Below are 15,736 nucleotides of genomic sequence, written 5' to 3' on the forward strand. Positions count from 1 at the left end.
GCTCTCTACCCAGTAAGCATCTCCTTTATCTCTTTTACTCCTCTAACCATCAGCCTTTCTACTTTCTGTTTCTATTATTTTGATTACTCTAAGTATCTCATATAAGTGGAATCATAATATATTTGTTCTTATTTTACTTAGCATGTCTTCAGTGTTTATCCATGTTGTAGCATATATCAGAATTTTATTCCTCTGTGAGACTGAATGATATTCCATTGTATATATAGCCCACATTTTGTATATCCATTCATCTATATGTGGACACTTGGGTTGCTTCTACCTTTGGGCTATTGTGAATAATGCTTCTGTGAACACTGATTTACAAATATCCGTTCAAGTCCCTGCTTTCACTTCTTTTGTATTTACATCCAGAATTGGAGTTGCTAGATCAAGTGGCAATTCTACATTTAATTTTTTTTTCTTTTATTTTTTGAGGAACTGCCATATTGTTTTTCCATAGTGGCTACTCCATTTTCTGTGCCCACTGGGAATGCACAGGAGTTCCAATTTCTCCACATCTATGCCAACACTTGTTTGGTATTTTTTTTTTTTGGTAAGAGTAATAATGGTGTGATGTGGTAGCTCGCTGTTTTTTGTCTTTCAGTCAGCATTTATTGGGTATCTACAAGCCTGACATGTATTCAGTTCCATGTGTGGATTCTTTTTTGATGATTTGATACCTATTTATATAAGTATTTAATATGTATATCTATTTATATACATATAAATGAAATGCTTACCACAGTAAGGTTTGTTAATGCATCCTTCACTTCACATAAGTACCATTTGTTGCTGATGGTATGCTGAGAACGTTAATGCTCTACTCAGAGCAACTTTCAAGCGTACAATGCAGTACTGTTAACCGTAGTCATCATAGTCAGTATACACTAGATCCCCAAACTTACTCATCTTATAACTGAAACTTGGTGCGCTCTGACGAGCCTCTCCCCATTTCCCACCCACCCCAGCCTGCAGCTCCTGGCAGCCACCACTCTGCTTCCTTTCTATGAGTTCAGTGGTTTTCGATTCCACGTTCAATTGACATCATGTGGTATTTGTCTTTCTCTGACTTGTTTCACTTAGCATAGTGCCATCAGGTCTTTCCACACTGTCGCAAATAACAGGATTTCCTTTTTATGGCTGAATGACATTTCATTGTATATATACCGCATTATCTTTATTTCATTCACCTCTCAGTGGCCACATAGGTCATCTCCGTGTCTTGACTATTGTGAGTAATGCTGCAGTGAACATGGGAGTGCCAATGTCTCTCTGAGATGGTAATTTCACCTCTTTTGGAGGTAAACTCAGAACTGGGATTGCTGGATCACTGTAGTTCTACTTTTTAAAGAAATAAACCGAGGAACCTCCGTCCTGTTCTCCTTAGTGGCTATATCACTGTGGCTTTGACTTGCATTTCTCTAATGATTAGTGATGTTGACTATCTCTTCATCTGCTTCTTGAGCCATTTCTGTATCTTCTTTGGAGAAATGTATGTTCAAGTCCTTTTGTGGTTCAGTTGCTAAGTTGTGTCTGACTCTGTGACCCCACGGACTGCAGCATGCCAGTCTCCTCTGTCCTCCACTATTTCCCAGAGTTTGCTCAAATTCATGTCCATTGCTCGGAGAAGGCAGTGGCACCCCACTCCAGTACTCTCGCCTGGAAAATCCCATGGGCGGAGGAGCCTGGTAGGCTGCAGTCCATGGGGTCGCTAAGAGTCCGACACGACTGAGAGACTTCACTTTCACTTTCATGCATTGGAGAAGGAAATGGCAACCCACTCCAGTGTTCTTGCCTGGAGAACCCCAGGGATGGGGAGCCTGGTGGGCTGCTGTCTATGGGGTCGCACAGAATTGGACGACTGAAGCGACACAGCAGCAGCAGCAGCATGTCCATGGAGTTGCTGATGCATTTGCAGCATGTCCATCTCATCCTCTGCTGCCTCCTCCTCCTTTTGCTTTCAGTATTTCCCAGCATCAGATAAGGGTCTTTTCCAATGAGTTGGCTCTTCACATCAGGTGGCCAAAGTATTGGAACTTCAGCTTCAGCATCAGTCTTTCCAATGAGTGTTCAGGGTGGATTTCCTTTAGGATTAATTGGTTTGATCTCCTTGCAGTCCAAGGGACTCTCAACAGTCTTTTCCAGCATCACAGTTCAAAAGCATCAATCTTAAGTGCTCAGCCTTCTTTATGGTCCAACCCTTTATTTATTTATTTAAATTGGAGGCTAATTACTTTACAACATTGTAGTGGTTTTTGCCAGACATTGACATGAATCAGCCATGCTCGTACATGTGTCCCCCATCCTGAAGCCCCTTCCAACATCCCTCCCCATCCCATTCCTCAGGGTTGTCCCAAGTGCACTGGCTTTGAGTGCCCTGTTTAATGCATTGAACTTGAACTGGTGATTTATTTCATATACAGTAATATACATGTTTCAATGCTCTTCTTTCAAATCATCCCACCCTCACCTTATCCCACAGAGTCCAAAATTCTGTTTTTATATCTGTGTCTCTTTTGCTGCCTCGCATATAGGGTCATCATTACCATCTTTCTAAATTCCATATATATGCATTAATATACTGTATTGGTGTTTTTCTTTCTGACTTACTTCACTCTGTATAATAGGCTCCAGTTTTATCCACCTCATTAGAACTGATTCAAATGTATTCTTTTATGGCTGAGTAATACTCCATTGTGTATATGTACCACAGCTTTCTTATCCATTCATCTGCCGAGGACATCTAGGTTGCTTCCATGCCCTGGCTATTATAAACAGTGCTGCAATGAACATTGGGGTACACGTGTCTCTTTCAGTTCTGGTTTCCTTGGTGTGTATGCCCAGCAGTGGGATCTCTGGGTCGTATGGCAGTTCTGTTCCAGTTTTTTAAGGAATCTCCACACTGTTCTCCATAGTGGCTGTACTAGTTTGCACTCCCACCAACAGTGTAAGAGGGTTCCTTTTTCTCCGCACCCTCTCCAGCATTTACTATTTGTAGACTTTTTGGTAGCGGCCACTCTGACAGTCCAGCTTTTATATCCGTACGTGACGGTCCAGCTTTTATATCCGTACATGACCACTGAAAAAGCCTTGCTTTGACCATACACTTTATCAGCAAAGTGATGTCTCTTTTTAATATGCTGTCTAGGTTTGTGATAGCTTTCCTCCCAGGGAAGAAGCATCTTTTAATTTCATGGCTACCATCTGCAGTGATTTTGGAGCCCAAGAAAATCAAATCTGTCACTGCTTCCATTGTTTCCCCATCTATTTGCAATGAAGTGATGGGACCAGATGCCGTGATCTTAGTTTTCTTGAATGTTTAGTTTCAAGCCAGCTTTTTCACTCTCCTCCTTCATCCTCATCAAGAGGCTCTTTATTCCTCTTCACTTTCTTCCGTTAGAGTGGTATTGTCTGCATATCTGAGGTTGCTGACATTTCTCCCTGCAATCTTCTTTTTCAGTGTACATGTCTTCTTTTTATTAAATATCACCCTGATAATATCACCCTTAACTCACATTAACTTCAAAATTTGATCCTAGAGAGCTGAGTTAGAGATAACTTTATGACTTGTTGATTTAAAAGAAGAATTTGAGAACAAGTAAAAGCTGAAGCACACTTTTAAGTCCATCTGAGCTTAACACTAATAACATTTTAAAAGACAGTATCCAGCACCCATCAAACACCATCACTGACACTAAAGTAGATGTAAGTGAAAGACATAAAGGCCTTTTTGTGGAAAACATGTTTATAACTCTTAACATGCAGGATTATAAAAATTATAAAAATCAAACTACATTTCTCACATTACTATTGCAACCTTTAATGAAATATCATCATTTCTTGAGATTCTCCCCACAGTCTTGATTTCAGCTTATGATTCACCCAGCCTGGCATTCCACATGATGTCCTCTGTATAGAAGTTAAATATATATCCAAGGTGACAGTACACACCTCAGTGTACTCCTTGCCCAATTTGGAACCAGTCTGTTGTTCCATGTCCAGTTCTAACTGTTGCTTCTTGACCTGCATACAGGTTTCTCAGGAGACAGGTAAAGTGGTCTGGTAGTCCCACCTCTTTCAGAATTTTCCAGTTTGTAGTGATACACAGAGTCAAAGGCTTTAGCGTAGTCAATGAAGCAAAATTAGATGTTTTTCTGGAATTCCCTTGCTTTTTCTATTATACAACAAATGTTGGCAATTTGATCTCTTGTTCCTCTTTGTTTTTTCTAAATCCAGCTTGAACATCTGGAAGTTCAGGGTTCATGTACTGTTGAAGCCTGGCTTGGAGAATTTTAGCATTACTTTACTAGCATGTGAGATGAGTATAATCGTGCAGTAGTTTGAACATTCTTTGGCATTGCCTTTCTTTGGGATTGGAATGAAAACTGACCTTTTCCAGGCCTGTGGCCACTGCTGAGTCTTCCAAATTTGCTGGCATATTGAGTGCAGCACTTTAACAGCATCATCTTTCAGGATTTGAATTAGCTCAGCTGGTATTCCATCACCTCCACTAGCTTTGTTTGCAATAATTTCTTCCTAAGGCCCACTTGACTTCAGGTCCTTCGCCTGTATTTGAATTGGGTTGTTTGTTTCCTTAAAAAGGAGAAGAAAGCTGGAAGACGTCTACTTCCTGATTTCAAAACTTCTGCAAAGCCACAGTAATCCAAAGAGTGAGGCACCGGCATAAGGACAGTTATGTGGACAATTGGAATAGAATAGAGGCCCCAGAACAGAACTCTTGTGCATGTGGTCAAGTGACGTTTTTAATTGAAGTATAATTGATGTACAGTGTTATACAAGTTACAGGCGTACAGCATAGTAATTCAGTTTTCAAAGGTTATCTCCATTTATAGTTATTTTAAAATATTAGCTATATTTTCTGTGTTGTATAGTCAGGAGAGTTTTTTGACAAGGGTGCCTATCTCATTCAATGGGAAAAGGAGAGCCTCTTCAATAAAGGGTGCTAGGAAAACTGGATGTGTCCATGTAACAGAATGAAGTTGGACCCTTACCTAACACCATAAACAAAAGTTAATTCAAAGGATCAAAGACCTAAAAGTAAGAGCTAAAGTGTAAAACACTTAAAAGGAAACATAGAGGGGACTATGACATGTATGGGGCTTTGATGGCCTCCCTGATGGCTCAGCTGGTAAAGAATCTGCCCGCAATGCAGGAGACCCCAGTTCGATTCCTGGGTCGGGAAGATACACTGGAAAAGGCAAAGGCTACCCACTCCAGTATTCTTGGGCTTCCCTCGTGGCTTAGCTGGTAAAGAATCTGCCTGTAATACTGGAGACCTGGCTTCAATCCCTGGGTTGGGAAGATCCCCTGGAGGAGGGAAAGGCTACCCATTCCAGTATTCTTGCCTGGAGAATTCCATTGACTTGTATGTATAGTCTGTGGGGTCACAAAGAGTCAGACAAGACAGAGCGACTTTCACTTCACTTCACAATGATTTTTTACTTTTTTAAAATTTATTTATGGCTGTGTTGGGTCTTCGTTGCTGCTCACAGACTTCTTCTAGCTGCGGGGAGTGGGGCTACTCCGCCTCGTGGTGCCTGGGCGTCTCATTGCCGTGGCTTCTCTTGCTGCAGAGCACAGGCTCTGGAGAGCAGGCTCTGTAGTTGTGGCATATGGACTCGGCTGCCCGGAGACATGTGGCGTCTTCCCGGATCAGGGATTGAACCCATGTCCTGTGCATTGGCAAGGGATTCTTAACTGCTGGACCACCAGGGAAGTCACGATTTCTTTTTGTGATTGAAGTGTGGTTCATTTATAATGTTGTGTTTCAGGTGTACAGCAAAGTGACTCAGTTTCACATACGTGTGTGTGTGTTAGTCGTTCAGTCGTGTCCGACTCTTGCGACCCCATGGACTGTAGCCCGCCAGGCTCCTCAGTCTGTGCGATTTCCCAGGCCAGAATACTGGAGTGGGTTGCCGCTTCCTCCTCCAGGGATCGAACCTGGGCCTCCTGCGTTACCGGCAGATTCTTTACTATCTGAGCCACCAGGGACGTCCAGTTTCATATATATGTCTAATTTCATATATATATATAACTTCAGATTCTTTCTGTTATAGGTTATCACAGGATACTAAATATAGCTCCATGTGCTGTGTAGTAGGTCCTTGTTTATCTACTTTATATACAGTCATGTGTATCTGTTAATCCCAAGCTCCTACTTTTTCCTTCCTCCCCCTTCCTCTTTGGTAACCATGAGTTTGTTTTCTTTGTCTGTGAATCTGTTTTGTAAATAAGCTCATTTGTAATTGAGGAAAAAAGATTTCACATATAAGTGATAACATATGTTACTTGTCTTTTTCTTTGACTTACTTTGGTTAGTATGATAATCCCTAGGGCTGTCCATGTTGCTGCAAATGGCATTATTTCACTTCATTGTTTCCTTTTATGGTTAAGTAACAGTCGTTGTGGAGAAGGCAATGGAGAAGGCAGTGGCCCCCACTCCAGCACTCTTGCCTGGAAAATCCCATGGATAGAGGAGCCTGGTAGGCTGCAGTCCATGGGGTCGCTAAGAGTCAGACACAACTGAGCGACTTCACTTTCACTTCTCACTTTCATGCATTGGAGAAGGAAATGGCAACCCACTCCAGTGTTCTTGCCTGGAGAATCCCAGGGACAGGGGAGCCTGGTGGGCTGCCGTCTATGGGGTCGCACAGAGTTGGACACGACTGAAGTGACTTAGCAGCAGCAGCAGCAGACATATGGCAACTCACTCCAGTATCCTTGCCTGGAAAATCTCATGGAAAGAGGAGCCTGGTAGGCTGCAGTCCATGGGGTCGCTAAGAGTCAGACACAACTGAGCGACTTCACTTTCACTTCTCACTTTCATGCATTGGAGAAGGAAATGGCAACCCACTCCAGCGTTCTTGCCTGGAGAATCCCAGGGACGGGGGAGCCTGGTGGGCTGCCGTCTATGGGGTCGCACAGAGTTGGACACGACTGAAGTGACTTAGCAGCAGCAGCAACAGTCCGTTGTATACACACCCCACACCTTCTTTATCCGTTCATCTGCTAATGTACGCTTGGGTTGTTCCCATGTCTTGGCTACTATGAATAGTGCTTCTATGAACACTGGGGTGCATGGATCTTTTTGCATTCGTTTTCTCTAGATATATGCCTGTTTTGTGCTAATACCATGCTGTTTTGATTACTGAAGCTTTGTAGTATAATCTGAAGTCTTGGGAGGACAGTGATTTCTTATATAGGACACCAAAGGCAAAGGCAACCAAAAAAAAAAGATAAACTGGACTTCATGAAAATGAAAAAGTTCTGTGCATCAAAGGATACCATCAACAGAATAAAAAGGAAAGCCATAAAATGGAAGAAAATATTTGGAAATCACATATCTGATAAAGAATTAATATCTAGAATCTTTAGGACAGAGAACTCTTGAGACCCACATTCAGTTCTTAGAGAAAGTTAAAGGCTGTGGAGAAGCAGTTTATACCTGATTATTCCCTGGTTCACTGCAAACCCAGGCCAGTTATCTTCAACCTTAGGTGTCTCTTTGTGGAAGAGTTACTACCCTGCTCTTGAGGATTATTATTAACATAGAAGCCATTCAGACCTTCTGCTGATAGGATGCAGGGAGCTTAATTAAAGGGGAAAAATTATTTTCTTTCCTGCAGCTAAGCAGAAGAGTAATGTCTAGTGGCAGAAGGACACTACACGTGATCCTCGTTCTGCCCACAGGATTATAAACCTGCTGTTAATTTCCATTCTTCTGGAAGGCTCTGGTGGCAGGTTCACAGCTGTGGCCTGCGTCTCCTTCCATCCTAGAATGGTGTCTTGGTCCCAGTGCCACCTAAGCTCAAACATCTCTAAAGAGTGAAACATACCCTCAAAGGCTCTGGAATCCAACTCTGAAACCGTTTGTGACAGGATATCATGGTTCTTCACATTCTAAGGGACTTTTAGGTCAAATTTTTAGAAAGATTTTTTTCTACTTTGCATAAGTGAGCCAAAGATTGGTTTAAAACTTTATTATCCTAGGGACCTTTTCTTGCCTATGAAAAATGAAAGTCCTAAAACACCTTATAATTGTCTAACACTGCCCCCTGCCCCAGCCTCTGGTTTTAGTCACCTCTGTCTAGCATTTGGAGCATACTTAACACTCCACTGTGGGCCAGCCCTCAGGACTGTCACATACAGTTGTGCAGGTTGGGCACTGTGCAAGGGGGCCACCTAGATTTGTGTGTTGATTGATTGTCATTATTTTTCTGAAAGGCACAGCAGAATGTGTTATTCTAACAAAATCCATATATTACGACCAACTCCTAGGGCAGACAGAGCATCTTGATGGAGTGTATTTGCATAGTTCCCAGGGAGGCTTTGTGTGAGTAACCCCTACCTGTGCTTTGCTTTGATGATGGGAAAGACTGAAGGCAGGAGGAGAAGGGGGCGACAGAGGATGTGATGGTTGGATGGCCTCATCAACTCAATGGACATGAGTTTGAGCAAACTCCAGGAGATGGTGAAGGACAGGGAGGCCTGGCGTGCTGCAGTCCATGGGGTCGCAGAGTCAGACACAACTTACTGACTAAATGACAACAACAATGTATAAAATAGATAACTGATGAGAACCTACTGTCTCGCTCAGGGCACTCTACTCAATGCTCTGCAATGACCTAAATGGGAAGAAAATCCAAAAAGAAAGGATACATGTATACATACAGCTGATTCACCTTGCTGTACAGCAGAAACTAACGCAACACTGCAAAGCAACTGTACTCCAGTAAAGAAAATGTTAAGAATAGGGATAAGGCAGGTGCTTATAAGAAATCCTGTAGAATGGATGCTCACTTTGAACCAGGCTCCATTTTAACACTGGCCAAGCACGCCAGCTGCCCACCAGCCAGCGTCCTGGACCACAGGTCCTGCTGCAGATGCCGTACCCTGCCACCCTGATGCCTTGCTGGGATGACGAGGTCCCTGGGAAAGAGGGCAGAGGGAAGACTCTGGAATGCCCCAGTACAGCTCAGTCAGCCAGCTCCATCACATGGTCATAGGTGGCTGAGGGGCCCCACACCCTGAATCATGGGATTGGCGCGGCTTAGTCTTCTAAGACATGATCGTTAACCTCCTCTCCGACAGTGTAAGGCCCCACAGCAGCCCTGCACTATGGAAAAGTCATGGAACCCAGACAGCTGTGGAGTGAACAGAGTCTTCAAGCAGAAGGTGGTCTGACTCACAGCTTTCCCAGTGAGTCAGCTCTTTGAATCGGGTGGTCAAAGTATTGGATCTTCAGCATCAGTCCTTCCAATGAATATCCAGTTGATTTCCTTTAGGATTGACTGATTTGATCTCCTTGCTGTCCAGGGCCTCTCGAGAGTCTTCTCCAGCACCACAGTTTGAAGGCATCAATTCTGTACATAGCAGTCTATATATGTCAAGGCCAATTTCTCAGTCCATCCCACCCCCCTTTCCCCACTTGGTGTCCATACTTTTGTTCTCTAGTCTTATGCCTCTATTTCTGCTTTGCAAATAGGTTCATCTGTACCACTTTCCTAGATTTCGCATAAGTGTGTTAATATATGATATTTGTTTTTCTCTTTCTGACTTCACCTTTTTTTAGAGAAGTGGATATAAAAGTAGATGCAGTGTATCCAGTAGTACACAGACGTGTGATGACTTGCCACAGACACTCTGTGCTAGTCCCAGGCTGGTTTTGGATCTAGAAGCCTCTGCTCTGCCCTGTGGTCCATGGGGATGCCTACCACTCCCTAAGTTCCTGCTTATGAGCAGAGATTGTGTCCCCTGACTCTTACCTCTGTAAAGAGCCGTGTGTATTATACACAACGAATGTGAACGAATGGACAAAATTATGCGGAAGCCAAGTGGTGGAAAAAATGACCTTGTTTCATATATATTTGGTACAGCTCGAATGAGGTCACACTTACTGCTAAAATAGCATTGGATACTGTTGTTGTCATATTTATTATAACCCGCCTCTGCTTGGCAAGCCCGCTGGTGCTGGCGACACTGACGAGGCCCGTGTCCTCAAAGGGTTCACCGTCTAGCAGGGGAGATGGATGTATATGCCAGCAGTTACAGGGCATCAGAGGAATTTTAAAGCAACTGCGCCTGGCAACCATGACAAGGAGCCTGGTGAGTTAGGTCCAGAGAATAAACCACTAGACGGAACGCGAAGGCACAACGTGGTGTGAAGTGGTGCCGCCTAGTGGCGGTGGGGCTCCTAGGAAGTTCAGCTTCGCCTGTACCTGCAGCAGGTGGCAAGGAGAGGTCAGTGCAGACTGAGTCACACGGGACCTCCGAGATGGGTCTCTCCAGCTGCGGTAACAAATTACAGTGACCTGGGTGGCTTGAAACAGCAGAAATGTATCGTCTCTCAGCTCTGGAGGCTGAAAGTCCAAAGTCGAGTTTCCAAGATACCCGTTTGCTCTGCCGGCTCTCGAGGAGAACCCCTCCTTGCCCCTCCCGGCAGTCCTCGGTGTCCGTGGCTCGTAGACGCATCGCTCCGTCTCTGCCTCTGTGGTCCTGCCGTCTTCCCTCTGTGCGTGTCTGCCCCTCTGTCCACGTGTCCCCACTTTGCAAGGACACCAGTCGTGTTGGATCAGGACCCACCCGGATGACCTCACCTAAGCTCCATCTGCAAAGACTCCTGTCTCCAAGGGCGGTCACGTTCACAGTTGCCTGGGGGGAGGGCTTCAGCATATCTTTTCTCAACCCAAAGCAGCTCTGTGTGTTGGCTGAAGAAGCTGCGAAGGCTGGGAGTTGCAAGCCAAGGACAGGACCTGGAGTGTGTTTTGGAGGGTGAGGGGCGGGGGGGAGAGGCGGCCTCTGGAGGGTGCTGGCAACACGCTCGCTGCTGGGCACTCACTGCCCCACCAGAGGCTGGACGCCGCAATCACAGGCCTCGTTTCTTAAGCAGGATAAGATACGCATGACAAGTACAAACCACTTATGAAATTCAGACAGGATTAAGAATTTTCAGGGATTTGGTTGTTGGTTTACGTGTGGTGGTTCCCCACAGAAAAAGCCCTTGCTTTTTATTATGAACATTTCAAACGCAAGCCAGAGCAGAGAGAAGGTCACCCCCTCATATGGTCACTGGCGTGCTGCCCTAACTTTGCTGTGCCTGGCTTTGTAGGCAGGTTGTCACGTGAATGCCAGCTTTTTTGTCGTTTGTAATGTTGGGCCCATTACGCAGTCCACTGTGCTTTGAGGGCAGGAGGAGAGGGGGGCGACAGAGGATGAGGTGGTTGGATGGCATCATCAACTCAGTGGACATGAGTTGGAACAAACTTTGGGAGACAGTGAAGGACAGGGGAGCCTGGCATGCTGCAGTCCATGGGGTTGCAGAGAGTCGGACACGACTGAGCGACTGAACAACAGCAGCACAGTCCCCGTGAGCCTAGGTTTTCACTTACAGAGTTGAGACGGCTCCTGGTGACGCCCCACAGCAAATGCAGTCAGTGTCCCACACAGCCCCTGGCAGACAGTCAGCTTCGAGGATAATAAATGTCTCTGTGACTTTCTGAATGGGCCCGAAGCCTAGGACCCTGGGACCCAGACCCACAGCCGCTCTCGGTAAAGCCTAAGGAGGCCACCAGAGTGGGACCTCAACCTGCCAGTCAGGAGACCTGGGGGAGGGGCATCTTTCAACGAGCATTTCCCCATAGTCATTATGCAAATTAAAAAAAAGAGTTAACAAGAAATAAATGTTCAGTGCTTTTTAAGGAAAGCCTCTGGTAAGAAATGACTGAGGAGTAGAAGAGAAAAAAAGAGTAAAGTGGTGATGCACAGGAACAGAGCCCCAGGGTTGCTCCTCCACCTCACGCCCCAGGCCACCTCCGTGAGGCTGGGGGTGCGCCTGGGACTCTGCATGGCTCACGGGCTCCCTGCTGACAGCTGCCCCCGCAACACCTGGGGGAAAAAGAGCGTGGGGCACCCTGGCTCCCCTGGGCCAAGCCTGTCCCTCCACCCATTCTTGCAACTCCTGTGAGCTGAGAATGAGTTTTACATATCTTAATGGTTAGAAATCAAAAGAAGAACTTTTGTGAGACATAAAAAATTACAACCTAGACAGCATATTAAAAAGCAGAGACATTACTTTGCCAACAAAAGTCTGTCTAGTCAAAGCTATGGTTTTTCCAGTAGTCATTGCTGGATATGAGAGTTGTACCATAAAGAAAGCTGAGCCCCGAAGAATTGATGCTTTTGAACTGTGTGGTGTTGGAGAAGACTCTTGAGAGTCCCTTGGACTGCAAGGAGATCCAACCAGTCCATCCTAAAGAAGATCAGTCCTGAATATTCATTGGAAGGACTGATGCTGAATCTGAAACTCCAATACTTTGGCCACCGGATGCAAAGAACTGACTTATTTGAAAAGACCCTGATGCTGGGAAAGATTGAAGGCGGGAGGAGATGGGGACGACAGAGGATGAGATGGTTGGATGGCATCACCGACTTAATGGACGTGAGTTTGAGTAAACTCCGGGAGTTGGTGATGTGGAGGCCTGGTGTGCTGTAGTCCATGGGGTTGCAAGGAGTCGGACACGACTGAGCAACTGAACTGAACTGAAAAATTACAAGAAATTCAAATTTCAACGTCCATTATCAGAACACAGACACACCCACTCTTTAACACGATGGCTGCAGTCACAAGCGCACAGTTGAGCAGGTGGGAGAGAAGGTACAGAGCCTGTAATACTGGCCATTTGGACTTTACAGTTAGGGTGTGTCAACTCCGAGGGTGGTGGTTCCCAGTGCCGCCAGCAGGGGGCAGCAGAAAGCCGTGTATGTGGGCCCAGCCTCCCCGGGCTCAGGAAGGGTATTTAGGAATGTGATGGGGAGACCAAGCTGAGGTTTAGGAGGGAGGTACAGGCCTGGGGTAGAAAGGCAATTAGCGAGGGGAGTGAGTGGAGAACGCCCAGGGTAAGTAGGGCAGTGGGGCACCCTCCTTAAGGGTTGGTGCGAGAGTAGACCCCCAGTGTGGAGGCCCAGGTGTGGGCCGTAGGGAGACGCTAGAGGGCTGCAGGTGGTGGGGAGAGGAGCATCGTTTTGGAGAGGGGGGCTGTCACCTGGTGGTCATGCCTCTGGGCAGCAGTCCCAGCAGTCCACGACTGGGAGGACGAGGGGCCAGCAGCCCCTGAGCTGTGGTCCCCCTGCCCCGCCACCCCCAGGGCTCAGAACTGCCCCTCCTCTGGAGTCTGCACTCTGGCCCAGGACAGGCTGAACAAGCAGTGTCTCTGTCTAATCTCCCTCTTTCCTCTGTCTTTCTCTGCTTTCGCAGTGATGGGGCCCTCGGTGCACTCGGGGTGGCTCCTTTAGATTCCAGCCAGTCTTCTTCCCCGAGGCTTCTGCAGATGTGAGCCTTCACTCTTTACAAGCTGGCTCTGCTGGTTTAGCGCTCAGCCTTCGGGGTGAGGCCTTTTTTATTTTTAAAGGGTTGTTTTGTAGTCGGACAGTGAGGAGGCTCACTCCTGTTAGAGTCTGGTGAGCACCGCGGTGAACCCCAGAAAAATGCACATGGGCAAGTGGACTCACAGTTTGAAATGTGATTTCAGGGCTCATCCGTCACCTGAGCTCCCCAAGTTAGGACCCCTGACTGGCAGTGGGCATAATCCCTGTAGCTCACACGGTAAAGAATCTGCCTGCAATGCAGAAGACCTGGTTTTGATCCCTGGGTTGGGAAGATCCTCTGGAGAAGGGTATGGCTACCCACTCCAGTATTGTTACCTGGAGAATCCCATGGAATTGGGGGGAGGGGGAGATCAGATCAGGGTCAGCTGGGGGGTTAGCCATCCCCAGCTTTAATGTTTGGGGCTTGATATAAGAGTACTTTACCCCCCACCCAAAGGCTCCCTGTAATTCCTGACTGTCTTACTACCCCGCCCCTGCCGCCCTGCCTCCTGTCTTATGGAGATGATGAAATATTTAAGGCTTTCTTTGGGAAGGATTATAGCCTTCTGAAGAAAAGTTATGACAAACCTAGACAGTGTATTAAAAAGCAGAGGCATCACTTTGCCAACAAAGGTCTGTCTAGTCAAAGCTATGGTTTTTCCTGTAGTCATGTACAGATGTGAGAGTTGGACCATAAAGAAAGCTGAGGGCCAAAGAATTGATGCTTTTGAACTGTGGTATTGGAGAAGACTTTTGAGAGTCCCTTGAACTGCAAGGAGATCAAACCAGTCCATGCTAAAGGAAATCAGTCCTGAATAATCATTAGAAGGACTGAAGCTGAAGCTCCAATACTTTGGCCACCTGATGCGAAGAGCTGACTCATTGGAAAAGCCCCTGATGCTGGGAAAGATTGAAGGCAGGAGGAGAAGGGGACGACAGAGGATGAGATGGTTGGATGGCATCACCGACTCAATGGACTCCAGGAGATAGTGAAGGACAGGGAAGCCTGGCATGCTGTAGTCCATGGGTTCACAAAGAGTCGGACACTGAGCGACTGAACAGCAACAACAAGAAAGCCTTCTGAAAGCACAACACGGGAGTTGCTCTGACCTCCTAGGACCATGCATCTGGCAGTTCTCAGCTGTGTGCTGGGTGCTCTGGGGGCTTCTTGGGAACTTCCCTGAGAGAATCCACTTCTGGTCTCCAGGCTGGGCAAGTGCACTGACCTCACCCTGTGCATTGGGCTGGGAAACATTGTGTTCACAGGACTGTGGGCTTTAGAGAGGGCTATTTTTAGGGTCTTAATACAGCACATCATAAAATCCCCTTTCCTTGAAACAAAAAGAGTACTATATCAGATGGAGTCTTATTTAGGAAATTATTAGCCTCTATAACTAGAAATAAGTAGATTACATTTTTTAAAAGATTAATTCAATCTGCGTAACAAAGAATGATTAAAGGAATATAGTCACTCCATTATGAAATGTTTGCAGAGGACAACTGGAAGCTTAGAAGCTTGAAGTGTTTTTCAAATGATCCAGAATTTAAAAATCTAATTCAGCATCAACTTTCAGTAAAAGCAATCATTTCCAGCAAGTATTGTCTCATTCTGTGTGTGGGCGTATGTGTGTGTGGAACATCAGCTTTAGGTGGAATATAATTTAGGTAACACAAAATTCACCTGTTTAAATGTACAGTTTCATGATTTTTTGGTAAAACATACAGATTCCCAGGTGGCTCAGTGGTAAAGAATCCACCTGCCAGTGCAGAAGTAGATGGAGATGCAGGTTCGATCCCTGGGTCAGGAAGATCCCCTGGAGGGGGAAATGGCAACCCACTCCAGCATTCTTGCCTGAAAAACTCCATGGACAGAGAAGCCTGGGGTTTCAAAAAGTCAAATATGACCGAGCAACAGCGCACACCCCAAAATGGTCTCTTGCTTTTTAATCACAAGATGCACTGTTAGGAAAATAATAATTTTAATGTATTAGATCCTGTATTTCCATCATCTGTGTTGTATTCCTACTAATAAATGACCTCTACCGATATCTCTTCCAGGCAAGCACGAGACAGCCGGAGCAAAGCTCTTGCAATCTTATCAGAAGCTGAGGTGAGTGTTGTCAGAGGCCAGGCCGTCCTGGGCCCTCGGGGCTGGAGCACAGAGGACTCAGCGAAAGAACGTATAGGTCTCCTGACTTTCGGATGTCACTGCTCTGGAATGTAACTTTAAAAAAAAGATGATAAAAAGTGCCTGGAGAAGATGCAGAGATATTTCCACATTCTTATGAAAAGCTACAAGGATTGAGCATAAGATTTTCTCACAAGACATTTTGTTTCTTGAATTTTTTTGATA

At 45.7% G+C, this 15,736-nt stretch overlaps 1 protein-coding gene across 2 annotated transcripts in view; it reads left to right on the forward strand.

The window, feature by feature from the left end:
* The window catches only part of SYTL3 (synaptotagmin like 3), a 95,992-nt gene that overhangs the window by 44,722 nt on the left and 35,534 nt on the right, over positions 1 to 15,736 (forward strand). For both annotated transcript variants that reach the window (XM_086318579.1, XM_086318580.1), the window contains one exon: positions 15,442 to 15,493. In XM_086318579.1, coding sequence (XP_086174705.1) covers positions 15,442 to 15,493 — 52 coding nt within the window. The remainder of the gene's footprint in view (positions 1 to 15,441; positions 15,494 to 15,736) is intronic.

Source organism: Bos grunniens, chromosome 9, assembly GCF_055505025.1.
Source record: "Bos grunniens cultivar Pamir isolate PY7600 chromosome 9, Bosgru_T2T1.0, whole genome shotgun sequence".
In the NCBI taxonomy this organism is placed as follows: domain Eukaryota; kingdom Metazoa; phylum Chordata; class Mammalia; order Artiodactyla; family Bovidae; genus Bos; species Bos grunniens.